The sequence below is a fragment of the Aspergillus foveolatus genome, assembly GCF_047715535.1.
Source record: "Aspergillus foveolatus strain CBS 279.81 unplaced genomic scaffold BDW70scaffold_8, whole genome shotgun sequence".
Taxonomy (NCBI): Eukaryota; Fungi; Ascomycota; class Eurotiomycetes; order Eurotiales; family Aspergillaceae; genus Aspergillus; species Aspergillus foveolatus.
Window position 1 is genome coordinate 314,218 of NW_027396072.1, and position 21,253 is coordinate 335,470.

Consider the following 21,253-nt stretch of genomic DNA (forward strand, 5'->3'; position numbering starts at 1 on the left):
ATATCCATACTGATATTATCGAAATGCTCTGAAATCACGAGCTAAAAGGGTATCTCAGCAATTAGCGACGCCGAACAACTCCTACTACCCTCAAGAATCCCCGGTCAACCTCTACTCTCCACCCTTCGCGCGCTAATGACTTCGCGACCGCTGGGCCGATGCGCGAAGTCCCATCGTGACTGTGCCGTCCCATGCCGGTAATGATACGATAACCTCCGCGAGCAACGTCGCCGTCGCTGCCCCTCATGTACTTGGAATCCCCAAGCGATTCCCACCATATTGCCACGCGCTCGTTCGCTATGCGGACTGCATCCTGTACGGAAACGCCGTGCAAGTCGAGTTCGTTCCACGATGACTGTTGGCTAACAAGGGCATCAGCCGAGGCGGCTGCCTCCCTCTTCGCACGCTCAAGGTGATCACGGCCAACCGCTGAATAATAAGCGGCAGCTCCTCCCATAAGTCTATCAGACTTGCCGCGTCTGTAGGCAGCCGAAGCCATCGTGAGCGCCTCTGTTGCAGCATAGGAGTGGTACCCTGCGGAAGCGGTCACCTGCTCATATGATCTTGAGTCGGCTGTCCGGCGCTTGGGTACTTCTTCAACTTCAAGTGGAGGGGGGGAGGTTGTAAACTTGATCAATTCAACAGCAGATCTTGGTGCCGGGTTTGTCATGTAGGCCTTCGCCAATTCGTGTGCAGCCGAAATTGAATCTCTCGTGATTACAAGTAAACCAGCAAGGATTTCTGGTGTGATGTCCGGGAAATCCTGCATCAACTCGTCGACTTGGCGGACCATGACCGGATGTTTGTCGATGCTCGTTTTGTCCTTAGGCGCATTTGAACTCGCTAGAAAATAGATAGTAGCAGACAAAGAGGCCCCATTTGCGTGGTATGTCGACGTGACAATTTCCCTGGTGAGGGTAGGAAAAGTCCGGGCACAAATGAAGTCAACGTCCTTCTGAGCAGCGTCCCACTTGTTGACTGTATTGCTGGAATCTTGCAACACAAGCTCACTGTCAAAACTGACGGCTAATCCGGAATCTTGGTTTCGACCGTTCTTATTCTTCCCTTTGCGCTTGCGACTCTTCTTTCGGCCAGTATCTTCATTCCCAAATCCTTCAACGCCTTTCGGTACGGCATTAGGCGACTCATTTTTTAGGAAGGCGAAGTTGAGCAACTCATCCATGGCCCGATCGACGTCTCCGTTTGACTTTCTCAGTGTATGCTCGATCGTGAAACGTTCAGTACTCGGAAACATCTCACTTAGATATAGTGTCTTATTCTCCTCTGGGTCGCCAGACAACAAGGGTCTCTCATCTGGGCCTGTAGTGTATGTCACTCCAGGAGAACACGTCGACCGGCTCCTGTCGCTCAGACTAAGAGACGAGAATTCGCTTGTGGTATCGGTCGCTCGCGACGAGTTTGTGTTTGTGTCGGCCTGGGATAGTCCTAACTCCGAATCTAACCCACTGCTTGAGTTCAAGCCGCTTGTCCCCGAAGGATCGAATGGTAGATCATCTTGTTCCCATGCCGTAAGTGTGAGGGCGTCAAGCGCCTCGCGAAGTTGCTGAAGTTGCGCCTGGTCCGCAAAGTCATAGTCGAGAGCCATTGCGGCAATCAGGGCAGCGTCGAGAGGTGGACAATAACATTTTTCTAGTTCCTATAGTATCAGAGAACGCGGGTTAGACTTCGACCAGTTGAGGCAGATAGCGCCAGCAAAGTTGCGACGCTACCTCCAAACAGGGATGAAGAGCCAGACTGACTTTCAACGTAGCTTCATTGTTCTCAACCATCGTCTGAATCGCTCACTATTCGGCGTAGATGTAGTTCGAATTTCCTTTGCATGCCTTTGTTTGAGAGATCTATGGTGAAAGTGTTGTGTTAAGCAAAGTGGGGTAACGAGGTATTAAAAAGCCGAAATGGCCGCTGATGGATGACATAAGAACGCCAGTGACATTACCGCTCTGTACGAAGTAGACTACCACATCAACAAACATCCCATGAACTTTCAGTTAATTGCTTTTGCTTCGATTCAACCGAGCTATGGAAGCTTCATCGCTTTATTATGATCCAACCAGAATTTCTTGCCGCGCAACCTGGCGAAATCAACACCAGATCACATCCAAACCCAATTAAGAACTAACTGATACAGGACCTCAGGTATCTGTTTTTGGGCCAAAACTCGAGCATGATCATTGTCGCTGCCATAGAAGAAAGATTTGCTGCGCTGGCGCGGTTCAATATGTTCAGATCTCGTTGTCATTCCCTCCAATGTCGTTCTCTTCTTCCATTCCTAACTCCTCCCCTCCCATCAGGCCTTGGGACTCGTTGTCCTGCTCATCCTCACCAGACAGCTGCCAAGGAAGCCCTTCTCCATCGTTAGAGATAGTGCCTAGGGGAGAGTCTTCGCCCTCAGTCATGCTGCCCAGAGGAGATTCGCCGCATCTTTCATCAAATGGGGGCCTTGGGAAGAACCGGGGAAAGTCGCTTCCGGTTGGGTCGTCGGACTCGGTTGGGAAAGGATAGCATGGCAAAGGCAGCGATGGCTCTGCTCCTGGCTCGTGGCCCTGTTCCGGGAAGTGAAATGGCCACAGTCGTTTCTCCTGCTGGACGTGGGTGGGCGCCGCAAGGGCAGCGCCGCAGAGGCCGATGAGGAAAGTGGCAAGTTGAACCTTCATGTTGACGGATTGCGCTTAACTGATCCGCTCTGACTTGTTGTCTTGACTTAAAAGGACGCTTATGAAGAGATTAGAAAACAGGCATACCATGACCAGACCGATGGATTTTAGGGCCTTTTATACTTCTTGAGAATCTCCTCGCCATCCTCCGTCAAAACCCTCCCAATTCCCCCTTTCTCTTGGTGGAAGGATGAGTATACACTACCCCTGCCGTGCTCGAGCATGTACACATTCCATGGATGACAGATGACAGGGATCTGAAGTATTCGCGCTGATGTCCTGTTCGCTCATCCCCCGACGATGCTTCCAATCGTTGAACTATTTTCCCCGCTCGAGGTATGCCCTGAACCAACATACGGATAACTTACAGGTTACTTCGTTCATTGTGCTGTGGTAACATGCTGGGTCAGACCCTGGTAGCTTTGTTTAGCTAATGTTTGCTACGGGGGGGCAGCTTTGGGGTCTATGCAACACATTTCTCCGAAGAAGATGCATGCTTTTCTTATGTGGTGTAAGAATATGTAACCCTGTTGTAGGAGCTTGTGCTTCTAACGAGTATTTCCGGTTCCTGGAAAGCTTGTTTTCATGGTCCCAGCATCAATAAACCTATGTCGAACGTTTCGCAACTCGGAAAAAATGCGGCATCTATGTACACGAGGTGTGCGTATGTCGCACTAGGATAGAGCCGGCTTTCTTATTCTTCGTTGATTCCATACTATGCAATTTACTTTCTCTATAAGCCACCGTATTCAGCTAGAACTGACCATACCTGAGGGTAAGAGGCGATGGGATTGAGCTGGAGCGCGGTGCCAAATTCCACATTTCATATTCTCACGACGTCGGCATGTCAATCCAGCGTTGGGCTCGAAGTCTAGCGTAACCAGTGCTGGGTTTCACCGTAACCTATAGAGCTTTGTACTCTGGACTCGTCCTGCGGAGTCGTACTGTTGGAACATTTGATCCGTCTCGAGTCTGTTCTAGCACGCAAAAAGCGGTATACTCCGTGATACCTGTTTTGTGTCCAAATAGGCCCCTCTTCTCACGGTGTTTCTCCACTGAGACTCCGCGCATAGCTTCAACTGTTCGCACATGAGAATCAACTCTAGATAGACAGAGCTTTAAGGGCGTTCGACCTGGATTGGCGGAGTCCGGTCACCTATTAATAAAGACGCGAAGTGACTAAAGCGCAACGGCAGGGACGCGTGTGAATGTACGTTGTCTTGACAGGAGGGACATCGCAGGAGTGTCCGGAGTGTGCTCAGAATTCAGACTTGAACCTGTGAAGTTTCGTGAGATACCTCTATCACAGATCCTTCATAGTCATCTATTTCAAGGAGACTATCGTCGTACCTCTTTTCTTGCCGAGTCACGACTCTGTGGCAATTGATGAGTCTGCCAACGGTGTCAAGATGCGCCTCTGTCCTTTGAGACATGGCCAGAAAAACTGGGTTGAATGGAGCATCACAGCTGTGGGCTGACCTATCCGACGTCGAAGTCTGCAGATGAAATGAGACGTCCAAATTGAGCTGCGAACTATCAATAGCGCCTGCAGTGACTTTCCATTATCAATCTCGGCTGGGCTCTCACCTGACAAGCTTGCTCTTCTTCTTTATATTTTTTCTGGTCTTACTGACACTGATTAGAGAAGACAGCTGTTCGGCATTGCAGCAACAACCAATATTCCTATCTTCCGACTTACGAATCAGATGTACTGGACGTCAGATGTCTCAGCATATTCCAGATATAGACTTTTGTTCTCAGACCCTAAAGCGAAAAGGATGGCTGGCTAGGTGAAATCATATTGTATATATTGGAGCCCCTCGCATGAAGGAACTCTTTTGATGCGCCGATGCGGTGAAGACATCCTTCTATATAAGACTGTTGATTCCACTGAAAAGCTAAGGAGCTTTCTATCTCTTATATTGCTTCGTCGATTATCCTTTTCCTGTACTATCGAGTCCGCCAACCCTCAGAATGCATCTTATCAGCTCCCTCTCTCTCTTCCTCGCCTTTGCGCTATCTGCATTGGGTTCGTTAATAGTCCCAAAGAGAGTCTATTCCAACTTTGTGTCCTATACTAACTTTTAAAAGCCATGACCATAACCTCTCCCAAGTCAACTAACCAGAAAGTCGACTTCAGCAAGCCGTTCACAATCCGCTGGACTACGGTTCCGTACGTTCCTGTCCATCAATCATATGAGAAGTCCAAACCCAACTAACCTTAAAACGAAATACAGCTCCGACCCCGAGCAATTCACCATCACACTGGTCAACATGGACGGGCACAACGTGGACCAGGATCTCGCTGTTGATGTTGATGCATCTGAGGAGGAGTACACCATTGATAAGATCGAGGATATTCCTATCGCGTATGTCTCCTAGCACCACTTCCCAGTCCTATCTGCGTGCCATTCAGTCAAAAGCGATCCTTCGAAGAGAAGAAGGGTTCGTGCTTATACTAAAGTACCGCACCAGAAACAACTACCAAATCAACTTCCGCTCCACCGAGAAGAACAACATGGGTATTTTGGCTCAAAGCCCTAGGTTTAACGTGACCAAGGTCGCGGAGGATGAGGAGACCGGTTAGTAACGCATCCTTCCTGTCTACGTTATTTGGCCGTTCGAGTACCAACGACATACCAAAACAGCCGAGCCCACCGCCACCGCCACCGCCAACGCCACGAGAACGCAATCCAACACTGCCCCGACGGAGACAGACGCGAATGGAGCTGGACATGCAATGGGCGTCTTTTCCGGATCTGTTGCCATGGCAGGTGTAATGGCGTTGGCTGTTTTCGCCCTGTGATGCAGTGCATGGAGTTAGGGTTCAACAAGGGTAGCCTAGATCAGGGCGCAGGGTAGGGTTTCTGCTAGTGTACTCTTAACGTCGAAGATATGATAAGATGCGCTTGATGGCACAACAGACATGGAAATCCTAGTATACGTAGTAATAGCGAAACTGCATGATTACGGTCCGTGCAGGATTAGGTAGGCCGCTGAGTCTGTGTGCTCCTCGGTGATGATTATGCAAGGGCCCAATGAAAAACTGTACTGACATAGCTAAAAGAAAGAAAGCCAAGTAGACAGACAGCCATGTCTGATTCCATTGCAGTCCAGTTCTATTCATCCAGTAGACGCAAATAACGATTTGGAATAAAGAGCCGGGATGTTGATGGGTACTGAAATAGCAAACCAACAACTAGTGATAGAGCAGAATTTTTAGAGACAAGCCCGCCGAAATATGAGAGAGAACAAAAAGATTGTACATCCCGAATATGTACTCGGTTTGTTTGCTTTTTCCTGCGCGAAGAAGGAAAATTCTCAAAGAGAATAAGAGAAGAAAAAGAAAAAAGAAATATGTATGAGAACCGAAGGGGTATTGGACAAGAAGAGGAAGGAAAAGATCAATAGTTATAGACGCCGACATCATATTCGGCGGACAGCCAGTCAAAATGGATGCACAGAGATATAAATAGATAGACACCTGTGCAAGAAATTTCCAAAAGAGTCGTGGAACGAAGCAGGCCATAATGGAATCAGGTAGACAAGACTTTGCTGTCTACCTGTAACTTGAAGGGAAGTGTCATCAGACATTTCGCGACGCTCAAAGACAGACAAGACAGGTCATTCACCGAGGGCATGGAAACTTCGTGATTGGATAAACGAGAGAAATGAAGACCAAGATGACGTGCGAAGAAGGTAAAATATAAAAGAAAAAGATCAGTTCGTCGCTAAACTTGTGATGTACTATTAGGCTTCGACCTTCTTACGCCGAACGAAGAAACGGCGGGCAAAGCTCGTGTCCTTGGATGGCCCCTGGGGGGGAGCGGGCGAGGGAGGCCCTGTGTTCCGCAGAAAGTCTGCCAACGCGCTAGTGTCTGTCTGTCGTTCCGAGACAGACGCCAGGCCGTACATGGCGTCCGAAGATTTAACCGTATAGTTTGACGGTCTCCTGGAGTACTGATCTGACTGCTGGCGCAGTGATGTTTGTGAAGACTTGGTCGACGGGCCCTTCAAGGCGGGACCCTTCTCGGAAGAGGCGCTGCGGAGAAGGCGAGCCTTCATCGACGATGAGCCGCCGTTTGGTGTTTTAGTACGTGGGGAAACAATCGGTTGCGGCTGTTCTGACTCAGGAGGGGGGGGAACATTGCGAAGGAAGTCTATTAAGCTCTCCTCATCGCGTTTTGGCTTCGGGTTCTTCTTCTCTTCTTCCTCTTCCAGCATCGCTTCGAGCTCCTCATCATCCCAGTCTAGGGCGTAGGGGTCCGGCACTCGGCGCTGCGCTCGCTTAGGACGAGGATCGTCTTCAACAGACATTTTATCTGCGGAGCTAGAGGGCGGTTTCGTCGAGCCTGTCCTTGCGTTTGTGCTTGTTTTATTTGATGAATCAATAAGCATGGTGCGCGAGCCAAATGAGGCCAGGGACTTGGTGGTTGTCGATTCACCCTGGGTGCTGGTAATCGACGGAGTGGCACCACGCTCATATGCAAGATCGTCCGAGTCCATAGTGCTGCGGAATGGCGCGACTGTGCGTGGAATGCGACGTGCTCCAGCCGTAGGTGGACCTTCACGGATGAAGTCAATCAGATCGGAGGTCGAGTTTGCTTCAGACTTAGGGAGTGCTGCAGATTTCGCTTGCAGTCTGGGCCCCCGAGTCGAGCCCGACATGGCGCTCTCGGCCCGAGAGGACCTTCTTGACAACTGCACATCGGAGGACTGACGAGCGACTGACTTGTTGAGGATCGGGGGACTTGCCGGGCCGGAATTGCGAATAAACTGCGCAAGATCGGAGCTCGACTCATAAACAGGACGAGCGTCGCGAGCTTGTATTACTTTCGACTTCTGTGGCGTACCCGCACGAGGCGCTTGAATGGGGGCAGGCCTGGGCTTCTCGGAAACTCTCGACTTGGGAGAAGGTTGACTTCTAGGTGATACCATCGGTCGGTTTGTGTCGACCGAGCCATTCGCGGATTCAACCGTGTTTGACCTTTGAGCTGTTGGGAAATCCATTTCTCGGACACTTTTTGGTGTGAGAGTGAAGTGAAGCGTCTCGTCACTGCGAATCAGTTCTTCTAAGTTAGATTTGTCGTCATGGGAGTTTTTGGTACCCGCAGACATCCTACTCCCTTCTGAATCGCGCCTCGGGTTCGGTTCTTCCGACCGGTTGATGAGGCCTTTCAGCTTCTGGGATGTGGTAGACCCGGCAGTCATTGGGCGCTTCTCCCGATTACTGCTGAAGCTGCCAGATCGGCGAGATTTTGGACCGATTGAGGGATGCGGCGATGATGCTGAGGAAGTCGACGGTCGCGCTGGGATACGCTGCACAGCCGCACGCTCTGTTACCGAGCTTGAGACTGACGATGCTGCAGAGCGCTGGCTACTACTCGTTAAGTTGAGCGCACTCGGGCGTTGGGCACGCGAGAAGCTCGAGTGTACACTATCACTGGAATTGGACGCAGGCCTCGATCCTCGAACACTGTCCAGCGATGGACGAACCTCACGAGCCGAATTGGGAGGCATGCTCACACTTGGTTCCGTGGGGGTCACGGGTGTGGGTACTTCTTCGCTTTGCTTTTTGGGAAGACTCTCAACATCGCTCGACGATGCAGGGGTAGCTTGTCGGTCACTGTTACGCGTAGCATCCTTGCTCGGATTCCGCTTCGGTCGTTGTACGGAAGACGGCTTTTGCACGGTACCTTGGCCTTCGATGACTTCGGTTTCTGGTTCAACTGAAGGACTTTCGGTGCCAGCTGCTTGGCTCGTCGCATCTTCGGCAGCGGAAACGATGGCTTCTTTGGTAACGTTATCAGCTACGTCATCAGGCGTATCTGATGGTGTCAGTTCGGGCTTGGATTCTGTAGTCAGACCCGCAAGCTTGCGACCTTTGTCTTCTTTGACAGTCTCGGCCTCCTCACGCTCCTCAAGTTCATACATAGTATCAAGGCGCCTTCGCTCTTCAGAAGCCGCAGGGGATGGTCTACGAGGAACCGGGTAGGCCGGGTCAACTTCTGGAGCCTCAGACGGGCAAGTCGGGCTTGGTAGAGATCGCGATCTAGCATGACGGGAGAGAGGAGGGGCACTGCGGGCGGAGATAGGAGTGATGGGCGAGCTAGTATGTGAGGATGGCGATTTTGGGGATTGTAAAGTGAGAACCATCAAACTCTGTGGGCGTACTTTGTGGGCAACAACAGCTTGCATAGTTCGGATTTCAGCGGTGTCGAAGTCTGGGAAGTCCTCATTTTCGATCTCTTCGACATCGTTCTCGCCCATTGGCAGAGGAATAGATACTGGGTCAATCTCCGACGGGGCTTCAGTATGAACTCCAGACTGAGGCTCCTCCAGCGGGGGCGAAAGCGGATCTTCAGTGATGGAAAAGCTGCTCTTCCTACTGTTCATACCGATAGTGCCAGCGACAGTGCCACGTCGTCGTAGGGAGTCGCGAGATGCTAGCCGAGAAAGGTTCGGCGTGCGAGTACGTTTCCTCCATGTCCGCCATAGCCGTCCAAACGTCGGATTTAATGCCAGCTTTTCAACGTCGAGCTCTTCCACTACCAGCCGGTTCATGCTCCCTCTCTCTTTACCGACGCCATCCCCATTTTCATCACATTCAACCACGAGCTTCGGTGAGAGTCGAGACCTTGCTGTTTCGCCTGCAATTACAAGCGCCTGTTCACCAATGTGCTCGATGATCGAGGTCAGAAAGATGGCGGCAGCGGGAGTGATGTTGCCGATATGATTCGTGAATCGTCGAGGCGCACCTTCCTCATCGACAAGGCCTTCCTGGGCGATATACTCCTCTTCGTCGTCTTCCTCCAAGTCGCCAAGGCGTGTGTACACCATACAACGCAGGCGCGTCAACTTCCAGGTGCGAATGAGGTCGAATTCACCCTCCGGGTTCTGGCCGCCACGGAACTCAGACTGTTCGTCCTCCTCATCTCCAAGGTACTCGCTCAACTCCTCGTCGGCTACGGACACGACCAGGTTCGCTAGTCGGGGTTTTAGTACATCAGCAACAGCGGGTCGAATCGCGGCCAATTGCGTCGACTTTGCTGCTGCTAGAATGTTGAGAAGCAGGTGGTCAAGGAACCCATTAAGAGCAGACAACGCCTCGGGAGTAACGAGGGCGCCGGAACCGTCATCTTCGTCAGCTACAAAATCCGCAGCGTTGAACTCCTGATCTGACGTGATAATCTGAGACGCCGACGCCGGTGCGATGAAGGACGGAGGCGGATGAACAGAGGGAGGGGCGAGATGGATAAGGGAAAGTTGTGAATCGCTGGAGATACTGGCGCTGCGGGAGCGAGATCGCGAGCGTGAGAGCGAGAGCGTTGTGCCGAATTCGGGCTCTGGCCCTCTAATGTGCTGCATTCTGGAATGCAGGTCAAGAAAGTGGAACTGAAGAAGGGAATGTAGAGAGTGGCAAGTCGGATACTAGGAGTGGTGATTCTCTTCAGAAAAAAGTCAGTTGAATCCAAGGCACGTAGAACGTAAGAAATGCCCGTCAGCCTGCGCTTCTTCTGTTCTTTGCCCAGCAGGGCTTATCTCTCCTCTGGGCTGAGCCGCCTTTCACACTGCACATGGATTGTCTGACTGTAAGGCAGATGGGGGCCGGACACTTTTCTACGCCCTTCGCCTGCAGCCCTGACTTTATGATATTTTTTTCTTTTTCGGTCCGACTTCCAGGCAGATGGGAAAGAAAGAGAGAGACAAAGACGAAATGCAGGACAAGCGTAAGATGCGGAGTTGGGCTGCTTTCAGAACATACCCTGTGTGACAGATGAAGCAATCAGCAGCGACCGTCTTTCATTTCGTCCGAGGAGTGCCGGAGGGTTGTGGGAGAGTAAGGAGAGTAGTAGATGATGAAGATGAAAAGAAAGAATAAATGGCTAATGGATGAAGAGAGTGATTGAGACAGAATGTGTGAAAGAGAGAGACCTGAGAAGACGGCAGAGATTCAGGAGAGGTCAAGCATTGTCAAACCATTGCCGACTGAATTTCTCCCAGCGGCCGACCTTGGGACCATTAAGGTACCCGCATCTCGCCCACACTAACAGTAGTCTTGCAGAATCAGGAGACGGTGGAGCAGGCGATGGCGTATCCTGGTATCCAGCCGGACCGTCAGCAAATAAGACTTGCTGCGAGGCCCACCATGTTGTCCCTGATTCTAGTGACTCGCGAGGACGCCCGTCCAAGCCTTCGCCACGAGCATCGGGCCAGCTGCCAGCACGAGGACGCGGAGCATTTGCTGCGATCGTCGTGGCCAGCCAAGCCATCGCCCGCCGATTCGAGCTGCCGGCGATTAGCGGGCAAGCAAGCATAGTCGCGCTCTTATCCACGGTTCTGGTAATGTCGAATCCAATAGTTTGGTTGTCCTCCCATGCTGTTTGGTTTCTGCGCATGGATTATTTCCGCCCGTCTGCGGGGACTGGCAGACCCGTGGGCACTGAACGGTGGACGCTGTATCGAATTGACAGAAGGAATCGACCCCCCGACTGATCGCCGACCCTCCTGGGCCCACAGCCCATTCATTGCGATTGGGGCTTTTATAATACACTATACTATTTCAGGCAGGCAAAGGAACGCGCAGAGAACCTTCGACGGTCGGAAAGGGGCTGCTTTGGCCCGAAGTCTGGAGAAAACGACCTGACATCTCACCGTTGAGATACCATGCATATTTGCTTTTGTACGGTCGGAATCGAACTGGCTGGACTCCAAAAATTCGCATCCGAGACCTGATGTCCATAATCGTCCCTCGTCCCTGGAATGAGTGACTGGCATGACCAATTTTCAGGAGGGCAAGAACTGGAATGCGGTCTGGCAATCTCAATCTGCTGCCATCCGCCGGCACATCATCGGCGGCACCATCCATCACTGGGTCACTGGGTCACAGGGCAGATACAACGCAACGACAAGGCTACCGACCTACAACTACCATCCGACGCTCAGCTCGTCTGGAGCATTGAGGGACCAGGGTATAAGCGTATGACAACGCCCTGTCAGCAACGATCAATTTACCAGGGACGCTCCATCTTGACTTCCCCAACCCTATAAGACACGCGGCCAGCTTAGCTACTTTCTTTCCCTATTATGTCTCTCCGACAAGCTGCTCCGTTGGCTGAAGCACACCTGAAACCCCGGTCGATGTTCATCGAACTCAATCCAAGGCAGCATCGCGCTTTCAAGAAATCATCTGCCGCGAGTCAGTCACTATTCCGCTCTGACCCTCTGTAGCCAATTGTGTCGCTTAGATAGCCCCTCGCCATGATTCATCCCCGATTTTGAACTAGTCGACGAACTCATCCGTCGATTCAATCGAGATTCAGCTAAAGCCACGAACCATTGGCACACGCCGCGCATGTGGTTCGCGCGGTCAAGAGCCCTGGCTTATCGATTTCCTGCCGCTGGTCAAAGTTTATCGTAGCCTAGAACGATAATTGGCTGGTTTGCGCTTAGATCGCAGCTATTTATATTGAGCTGAGACATCCTCAGCAATCGCATTGCCGGGATAACTACTCAATATGGACTATGTACCTCTAAGCGGTAGACATAATAATAAGATACCGCTGGATACAAGGCGGCGTCGCCAATTGCCTCGGCACCTCTTATACTGTGAATATAGTCATGCTCGAGCCGCCAAATGACCGTTCATGACTCGAAGACCGTTCTCGCTGTTTCTTAGCTCCCCACCTTCACACCGCGGTGCGTTACTGGTCTGTACTCGGCGGGATGCCGAGTTCAAGTATGTAAGCGGACTAGGACCGACTATTGAAAGATTTTTAGAGAGGGTATAAGTTCAATCCCATGGCGAGCGTCCCTGCCCCAAGACTTCAGCCGTTCGACTACCGCTCTAAATATTCGATACCGCAACACGTGACTTATGGTACTGGCAAGACTAAACTTATCCACCACTCAGCGTAATGTACGAGATGTGTGGCAGTGATACCCGCAATACCCGTAGGGTATCACGCCTACTGCGCAAGTACTATACACCGTGGTATTAACCTTAGTATATATTGCAGCCTAGCATGTCGGTACCTAATCACATTCATCGGTCCAGCCGCACCCTGGTCAGATTTGTACTCAGAGTACTTAAAGCAAGCTTCACTCACCTCATCCTTTTGACTACATTACCAATAATAACACGGTAGCTTAGTTCGACACTCGTCCTTGCGACAGCATTCGGGGCAGAAAACAGGCTGCCATTGATATGCATGACAACTGTCTTATACCATGTTATAGGTCAGCTGAGTACCTACCACGCGAGGGATTGGGCGGGTCAGGGTGACTGGAAAGTGCTCTGCCCTGTGCTACCTCTCTCCCCAAAGTAGCACAATCAGTTATGCCAGCATACGAAGTAGTACCAAGTAGACGCCTGCCCTGTTATCATTGGCGGATGGACGGTGGCTCTTTCTCGCCGATACGCCGGTCCCAGATTTGGGGTAAGATTTGGGATAGTGGTCATTGATGCCCAAAATGTTCGGTGCTGCCATGGTCGGTTGGCAAGGGCGAGTTATGGTGGCTTGGGAATACCGGTACAAATTGTTCTGAAGCTTTAAAGGTGGATTTCGGAATGGGGCATAAAGGAGTTCGTGGACGTCGTGGGGGGCTGCGGCGGTTTACCTCGATCAGGTATATCTAGGTGGTGCCGATCATTTTAGTGAACGGTTGGCTTGTAATACATTTCCAGAAACTTAGGCCTCTGGGCTTCAATGCAGTGTAAGCCATGAGTTATCATTGCGATCTACGTCGTGTTCTCTAGCCGTGGCGGCGGTGGCTGGTGAGATCTACAAGAGCAGGGCTGAGAGTCTGACTACTCATACAAACGAGACTCACGTTCAGAAGCCAAAAGAGATACATATGGAACTTGCAAGCAATTCTAGATTCGTCGTCAGAACTTTTCAACTCTATCGCTAAAAAAATGATATAATTAGCATTTAAATCCCACTGAAACGCCTTCCATCTCATGGCTCTTCGTAAAACGTCCAACATCATAGTCAAACTTTTGTAGCGTTGGAGCGTGTCGAAATCTCTCTACGGCGTAATGACGCTGTAGCACCTCCAGTTCTCGAGCGCGTAGGCGACGCCGCTGGCAAAAAAGCTCAACTCATCAGGGCCGATGTCCACGCCGTCGCCGGTCAACCGTTCACATAGCAGGCGCTCGATTTTGTCAAATATATCCTGATTGAGCCTTGTTCCCTGAGGAAAATGCACGGTCTCGCCACTAGCCCTGACGAGTTCGGAAAATTCATCTTTCACAACAATGTTGCGGAAAGTTCCGATGACGTGGCTGAGTACTGTGTCTAGATAAAGTGCGTTGGCGCTGTCCAGATCCAAAAATGGCGACGGGGCAAGACCCGATTTGAAATCTGCAACCTGAGCACGAAGGCGTGCTTTGTATTCATGGTTCGCAATTCCATTAATGCCGTTCATGTAGGCTACGAAAAGCCTCTTATCAAGATCAAGAAGATCGCCGGTATGTTCTGGAAGTTGCTCAATAGAATCAGCGATAGCTTCGTGCCTGGCGTCGTCGATATCGCTGGTTTCCGCACCGCTGTATGTTTCCTCATGAGACTTGTTCGGGTAAGACGCTCGTGCCAGCTCCATTAATTCGTGACTTGTCATGCCCACATCGGAGCTTTCATCCTCTTGATACTCTGATGGTTCGATATACTGCACGTTGGAGTCAAAGCGTACCGAAGATTCAAATGAAATAAAGGAGCCATCAAAAGACTCAATGTCTTCGACACAGCTGGACTCAGTGTCGTCCCAATCGACATCGTCGCACATGTCGTCGTCGAATTCCTCAAAGATGCCATCAGCGTTTGTAGAATCTGAGGCATAGCCAGACTCCGACTCTTCGTCTTCTTCAATGTCGGCGTATGGCCTTTTCAGTATTGACTTCGGAATAGAAGTCTCAGTCGGGGTAGTGACCAATATTTCCTTCGTCGTATCAGTCGCAGCAGGTGGAGCAGAGGTTACAGACACTTCATCTGAAGCATAACAGCTGTCACGAGAAAGCGATATCTCGAGTTGCGAAAAAGTCGAAGAAAGCGACTCCCAAGACTTTCTGCTCAGGTCATGGGCGTTCATTTTGGTTATCCTTTATGCCGACGTGTCGGACTCTTCACCAGGAAGAATAATCCGACGACCGAGTGTGTCGCACTCAAACTCCGCTTCTGAAAATGGCTCTGCGATGAGCCTATGGCGGAGGCAGAGATAGTAGGTGTAGTTATTCGTTTGGTAAATGTATGGCTTGTAATGCCTCCCAGTACGTTTGTAGGAGCCCATGGCAAACAGTGCGTAACGGTCCCGCTTACTGAGACAAACAGAGGCGTCCCTGGACGCGAACTTTGGCGTACATCTTGGAACTGTGCGTGAGAAGCTGGGAGACGGTAGTAAAATTAGAGCCTCTGGGAACCTCTAGTGATTGGTTTGCAGGAAATGCGGTCTTAACGAAGTCCTTGACGAGATGCATAGGGATTATCTGAGTCACTTGGTCGGAAGAGCAGCCGTGGTCGTAAATCGTCTGACCGTGGTGGAAGAGGGCAAAACACGCTGTTTGTCTCCTGAAAATGCTGTTATGAGCAGTGATGAGGGCAAGGGATGTTCAGAGCCCAAGACTGGCGAGCCAGCACAGGTGATGTAATGGTCTCGTGGATGATGGAGGGCAGAGGTTGGGTAGATTCGCGCCCGCTTTTCGTGGGATGCCGTCCGAGGGGAGACGCGGGGGACCGGGTGACGGCGCGAAGTTGAACGACTACCACTCAAAATGAGCTCTCGTAATAGAGGTAGTAGGATAATACAAAAAAAAGGCGACGTTTGTGGGAGGGATAGCACGCAGGATAGTGCTGGAAAGGAGAAGAAGGAGAGAGAGTTTCCCTGCTGACTCTCAGGCTATGATATTTCCGTCATCGACAAAGCCTCCTCAACTTCCGTTGTCGCCTCCCTCGGACCGCCGGCGCCGGCTTGGGTGACCATAAGTGGCCTAGTGCGTAGTGTCACGAGTGCTTATTTGGTGGAAGCTTCACGTGACCTCCTCGATGATTCTGCGCCTGTAAAGATTTGCACTGTTTGCATAATAATGCAAGGTCGCTCCGGCCAAAACTATATCGTTTGCTTAGCCAGTCCTGATTTTATCTCAATTAAGCAATCCACAAACACATCGAGCATGGGAAATAAAACTGTTGACAATACTACATGAAAAGGGAACTCTTGAGCGCTATTGGTAGTACTTATAACACAAATGATTAGAGTATAATCGTCAGTAGTGCAAACATCTACAATGGTCTGGTACAGTCGTCTGGTACAACGCGGTAGTACAACCTCAGAAACACACAGATAACTTGTCACTTTATCAGCATATTATATATTGACTTACAATCAGTATAGTGTTCGGGCCCGGGAATGACGATCCTACAACAGGGTCCTACCCGCCACGGTCCTGAGCAATAGCGGAGCTGTAGATGGCTCTGGAGACGCTGGCTTGTGCGGACATGATTGTAGTGTTCCAAGTTCTTCTAATATTTTAGTCACCTTCTGTCGATATTCAGATGCAGGAGTAAATGATTCATCATCATGCTGAATTTTTAAGCTAACCCATTCAGTCACTAAATCTGCACTGGTACGAGAATTCAGGACGTTCCACTACTTGAACATATCCCACCGTCGTTTATGAGCTTGTGCATAGAATCCGCCACTTGGTTCTTATCCTCATCACCTAGGGACTTCAGGCATCCCAGCAGGCTTTCGCGGGAGAAAGGCCGCGCTTCAGAGAGATGTTGCTGTTACATGCACAAACTGATCATCACGACAGTCGTTGGAAAAAAACCTCACAAGCATGTTAAGTACGAGCTCTTTCAACGGCCAGAATAGTCGCGGCACTTCAAGCCCTTACTGGATGTAAATATTTGATATATTCCGGACCGCGGGGTCGTACGAAGTCTGACCCATGTGCTCGCAAATGACCCTGATTAAGAGCCTCTTGCAAACTGATATTGGCAGGACCAGGGTTTACCGGTAACGGGAAAGTAAAGGGAAAGGAGGAAAGACAGACCGAACCGATGACGATTCGCATTGCTTCGTCAATCGGCCCATGGACTGTTACTGTTTGTGATAGCTTGTCAGTAGTCTGCCAAAACTCGATTTATTTGGCCCAACACACTCTGCTACTGCAATTAACAGGACTGTCCTGCTACATACCCTTGCCAACTCTATTAACACACAATGCTATCCTGAGAGACGCTACCACCCCGAATATGCCGGGAAGTTAGTGCATACAGGCGAAATAATAGTTACATAAAGGAATAAGTAGGACCGAAACCTTCAATAGGCCACTAGAATAGCATAAGCTATACCTGTTCAAGCGATTTGAGGGAGTGAACCTAGGCTTGCCATAGGAGCACGAAGGCTCGGGGCTAGATCCGCTCCACACGGCTGGCCGGACACTTGCAGCCGCGCCTGAAGCGAGCCTCTTCATTTGACAGCAGATGCTAGCCATGACCGTGACCTCAGGATCTGCACGACAGGGAGAGTTACGCCACGGGGTGCCGAAAGGAGCAGTGCGGTGATGGATTCGCAAGATTGGTTGGTACTTTACAGACCTCCCCCCAAGACCGACTCGGGCTTTACACAAACCACCTCTCGTTGGCTGGACAGCCAAAGGCTTCTAAGGGGTCTAATATGCGGGCAAGAGGGAGAGAGGAAAAGTAATTGAAAAACGGCCGCTAATTCTGGCTTGACGTTCCAGCTGTTGCGATCGTCGAGACCGCTTCATGCGTGCCAAGGCCATAAAAAAAGAGAAAGAAGAAGAAGAAAAGGGAAAGAAGCCCACTCAGGTGCATACCTCGTGCCGCCCCTTGGCTTCTGCTTCGGCCTGCATCTTAACACGTAATGGCGTCCGGTAGGTGCGAGTCCTCGCCATGCAGCATGCGGAACAGCGGTTCCACACCGTGACAGCCCGCTGGGTGATACGCCCATTGCCGTATTCGGGCAGGTGATGGTAGATCAGTTTATCTGCGGAGCACTTCAGGGCTTCGCCAGCCATTCGCGTGGTATCATTGAGGAAGACTCGGTACGCCTTCAGGACGGTCTCGACCGGGGTCAGACTGGAATTGGATGTGAACAAATGAATTATTCAGCCGCGGCTCGGTATACTCACCATTCGGGAGTGACGGCCGTGATCATCTCTGGTGGGACAATAGGGGTGGACACGATGCCCGGCATTATAACGTTGATCAGGATGCTCTCCTTTTCCTTCAGCAGCGGGGCCACGCCGCGCACAAAATGGTTGACTGCCGCCTTGGTCCCGCAGTAGACAGGATAGGATCTATGCGGGAAGACCGCTCCAATACTGCCGGTGACCACAATGCGACCGCCAGGTCGGGGATTATGTCTCATGAAGTGAGTCGCCAATTGGGTGCCGTAGATTACTCCCTTATAGTTGATATCCACGGCATCCAACTCGGGGGCCGGAGGAACATTATCAACGCTCTTGTTCTTCCAGCAGTATATATAGACGGACGAAGTATCGACAATGCCCGCATTGGCGCATATTGCATCGATACGGGCCCAGAACTTGCGAACTTGTTGGGAGACATTCGCATACTCATCGTACTTAGATACGTCCGCAGGGAAAAACCGGGCATTGCCGCCAGGGATTGTCTGCAGAAGGGTCTGCCCGGGTTCACGACGTCGGCCTATACAGGCAACCTTCCATCCGCGCGCGGCCAGATCCCGGGCAAGATCGGCTCCAATGCCAGACTACAAATACGAACATGTCAGTGAGAGCTCGACAGGACCTCAGGCTCTTGATGTACTCACTGTGGCTCCAGCAATAATGGCAACACTATCTTCTCCTTGTGAATCCATCCTGTAATGTACGGCGGTACGCGCTTGGTATTCAGCAAGCGGGATTGGGGTTGAAGCCCGTAGAGTGTACTCTGTGGCTTTTTCAAGGCGGAACGGCCAGCATTCTGAATTACCTGTGTACAAAAACGCAACCTAACTACTTAGAGTAAAAGTAAGGTCGCTGATGCAGGATGTGCATCGGCATGAGCGATGGCTGGTCCATTGCTGACTCGCTATCTATTCCCACGTGAAGGGTCGAACACAACAACTTCAGTGTAAGTGGAGGCAACTCGGGCTGCATTCGAATCGCAGCTGGTGCAGGTAACGAGCCCTTCTACTGTGTCTACTCTTTTTCGTGAGTTTGCTTATCATCGTTCCTTCTAGTTGTAACTTTCATATACCTGATGAGCGCTGTGCCGTGCCGTGACGGCCCCAGCCTAACGAATCTAGCTCCCTCATAGATTCAGCCCCTCCAAATCCAACTGTGGAGTCGTCCGATTCTGCGCCGCCCCAATATGTACTCCATCTACAACGCATAAACCGTGTCCAGGCCCAGAGAAAGGTATGTCAAGCCCCCGACGCAAAGAATCCAGTGGCTGCAACACGAGCTGGTGGGTGACAACAACGATTGATTCATATGCATCGAGTGGGCGTTAGGTTAACTGCAGGCAGACTTCCTATAGGAAGGTCATATACTGCAACACATCATACGCCGCAAGGTGATGACGTCAGCATCGATTCCATCTCGGTACGGGTCTAGGGAGGCTGAACAAAAAACCTTTTCAATGTTTGTTTTTGTTTGATGGTATATTGCATATTATAATCCACGAAGAACCGCCTCATTCTTGACTGGCAACGTGCTGCATGGGTGCATGCAGTTCCTTGGCGGCCTCGGAGAGATAAGAAGCCAATGCGGAACGAGCCGGCCCCCCCCACTTGACAGGTTGCACCTAGCCCTAAGCCACTACTAGTACAGCGGTAGCAACAGGATGTTTTGTCGGTATGAGCTATTAAGGCAGACGGAACTGCTGTTCTCTTGTCAGAGTAATGTGCATTCAGCTGGAGTCCTGTAAAAGACTTTGTGGCCTTCCTTCCACCGTCTAGACAGTGCATTATCGACCACCACAGTCCTTCAGTCATGCAGCATCAGCCTCTCAACATCGAGGCTATCTCATACTTGAGAAGCCTGTGTGTTAATACTGTTCCTGTGTCTTTCTGACAGGGCCACTCGGTTGGGATGATTTCTTTTTGCTTTTTCCCTTCTCTCGGCATGGGCGCATTCACGTAGCATATTATCATGGACACTTCGCATAGCATACTTATCCAAGAAATCTTACAAGCCTTCCGCAGTCAAGGGCAATTGTCTGTTCATCCCTCGTCGGGGTCACGGTCTGTCACGGCCAAGGCATGCATACGGCCGACATCGACATCAGCAACCTTGAATCACCGAATCCAGGCGCGGGCAAAAATATAGTCACGTTCCGGATCCCCAGGTTATCTCTGTTTTCTTCAGAGACGTGACAGGAGAGATCTCAGTTGCGGTCTTTCGTCTCTGGCAAATGGGGGCAGTCTGTCGGTCCGCAATCTCAGCTGAGCGCCCAGCTGAGCCCGTCGCTCGCCAAGGTAGACCTCTCTATCATAATGGCCTTTATACCCGACTGGCGGAGTCCCAAAACAAGCGGCGCCAGCGAGAAACAAAGCCTTGGCTCAGGAAGCGAGATCTTTGTCGCGAAGGTTGGCAGAAGCCGACGATGACTATGCTGGCAAAACCGCAGCGTTCAATGCCCTCGTCGATCTTTCGCAGGCTGTCTTCCTGATCAGGATCTTCGGGATATCCAGCTGGCCTGTAAGAAGATTGATACTTTCACCATGGTTTTGAGTTCTTATCCCGACTTGGTATACGCATGTCGATCCAACCCGAGGTTTCTGATTGTTACAGAAAGCTCAGGATGCTAATCCCTTTTAGGGTCGAGGGTGAGCCAGCCACAGCAAACTCAAGTAGACTCACTCAAACTCCCTAGGTATGCGTTTAGAATCAGCTGTCACCGTTCCAACTTTCCCGCAAGCCTACGCCTCCCCTCTCAAAAGCCTATCTCACTGAGACGCGTCGAACTGCCGCTGTGGCAAATGCGAGTCAAAGCAGACACCCATCAGTCTTAGGCGAATGTCAGACGTCTCTGTTTTAGAGAGGTGCCGCCAGAGAACGTGGCTTGAGCGAAGAGAATAACTGGGAAACAAAGGAATGCGGGTCCAGAAGACGACGGAGGTTAGTGTTGGTGAGAGATAGTAGGGCATCCGTCCAAGGTAGATGACAATCGGCGACTCGCCCATTTCTTTTTATCTATTTCTTGGTTTTTGAAACTGAATCTGTTTCAAAAGTCTTGAGGTCTAAATGGGTGGCAACATGGTGTTCCGTGCGAACAAAAGGAAGTCAAACCAGTCTGCCGAACACAAGAGCTCCCAATCAGCCGCGGGACCGACACCTTTTGAGAAAGAAGGTATTTGTTTATAGTGGGTGAGAAGAGGCATGGTACTAATAAAAAATCCGCTTTGCGGGCCGTGACAGGTCATGTTCATCCTGAAACAGCGCTCTGATGCTAGCGGATTTTGGTCTATCAAGCAGTCTTTCGAGTAGTGGGCTGATAGTAGACTGAGATATGCGGTTTTCACATGTGATGGTGTAGCAGTGCAATTCCACAGATTTGTTAGTCAGTGAAGGCGCATTTTTCTAA

The 21,253-nt window shown here is 50.8% G+C and overlaps 7 protein-coding genes across 7 annotated transcripts; 2 read left to right on the top strand and 5 right to left on the bottom strand.

Moving 5' to 3' along the window:
• Positions 1-17: 17 nt before the first annotated feature.
• Positions 18-1,863, bottom strand: BDW70DRAFT_130348 (Smr domain protein). The gene is made up of 2 exons (XM_073735797.1): positions 1,761-1,863; positions 18-1,657 (listed from the first exon to the last, which is right to left on the bottom strand). Exons 1-2 carry the CDS (start codon positions 1,788-1,790, stop codon positions 62-64), a joined length of 1,626 nt encoding a protein of 541 aa, XP_073598908.1. The 5' UTR covers positions 1,791-1,863; the 3' UTR covers positions 18-61.
• Positions 1,864-1,998: 135 nt separating this feature from the next.
• Positions 1,999-3,156, bottom strand: BDW70DRAFT_130349 (uncharacterized protein). The gene has a single exon (XM_073735798.1). The coding sequence runs from the start codon at positions 2,673-2,675 to the stop codon at positions 2,244-2,246; it is 432 nt and encodes a 143-aa protein (XP_073598909.1). The 5' UTR covers positions 2,676-3,156; the 3' UTR covers positions 1,999-2,243.
• A 1,493-nt stretch (positions 3,157-4,649) lies between these two features.
• On the top strand, positions 4,650-5,481 carry BDW70DRAFT_157223 (GPI anchored serine-threonine rich family protein; the record flags this gene model as incomplete). Its single annotated transcript, XM_073740320.1, has 5 exons — positions 4,650-4,704; positions 4,767-4,848; positions 4,913-5,044; positions 5,151-5,257; positions 5,324-5,481. The coding sequence occupies 5 exons, from the start codon at positions 4,650-4,652 to the stop codon at positions 5,479-5,481; spliced, it is 534 nt and encodes a 177-aa protein (XP_073598910.1).
• A 944-nt stretch (positions 5,482-6,425) lies between these two features.
• On the bottom strand, positions 6,426-10,043 carry BDW70DRAFT_148091 (uncharacterized protein; the record flags this gene model as incomplete). Its single annotated transcript, XM_073738808.1, has 10 exons — positions 6,426-6,546; positions 6,577-7,747; positions 7,784-8,038; positions 8,078-8,171; positions 8,202-8,627; positions 8,664-9,034; positions 9,065-9,121; positions 9,152-9,293; positions 9,336-9,481; positions 9,518-10,043. 10 exons carry the CDS (start codon positions 10,041-10,043, stop codon positions 6,426-6,428), a joined length of 3,309 nt encoding a protein of 1,102 aa, XP_073598911.1.
• A 104-nt stretch (positions 10,044-10,147) lies between these two features.
• Positions 10,148-10,542, top strand: BDW70DRAFT_116474 (uncharacterized protein). Its single transcript, XM_073734650.1, has one exon. It carries the CDS (start codon positions 10,253-10,255, stop codon positions 10,454-10,456), a length of 204 nt encoding a protein of 67 aa, XP_073598912.1. The 5' UTR covers positions 10,148-10,252; the 3' UTR covers positions 10,457-10,542.
• A 2,989-nt stretch (positions 10,543-13,531) lies between these two features.
• On the bottom strand, positions 13,532-14,876 carry BDW70DRAFT_116502 (uncharacterized protein). The gene has a single exon (XM_073734651.1). It carries the CDS (start codon positions 14,763-14,765, stop codon positions 13,707-13,709), a length of 1,059 nt encoding a protein of 352 aa, XP_073598913.1. The 5' UTR covers positions 14,766-14,876; the 3' UTR covers positions 13,532-13,706.
• Positions 14,877-17,505: 2,629 nt separating this feature from the next.
• On the bottom strand, positions 17,506-18,542 carry BDW70DRAFT_157226 (SDR family oxidoreductase; the record flags this gene model as incomplete). Its single annotated transcript, XM_073740321.1, has 3 exons — positions 17,506-17,779; positions 17,833-18,434; positions 18,495-18,542. 3 exons carry the CDS (start codon positions 18,540-18,542, stop codon positions 17,506-17,508), a joined length of 924 nt encoding a protein of 307 aa, XP_073598914.1.
• Between the last annotated feature and the right edge of the window lie 2,711 nt (positions 18,543-21,253).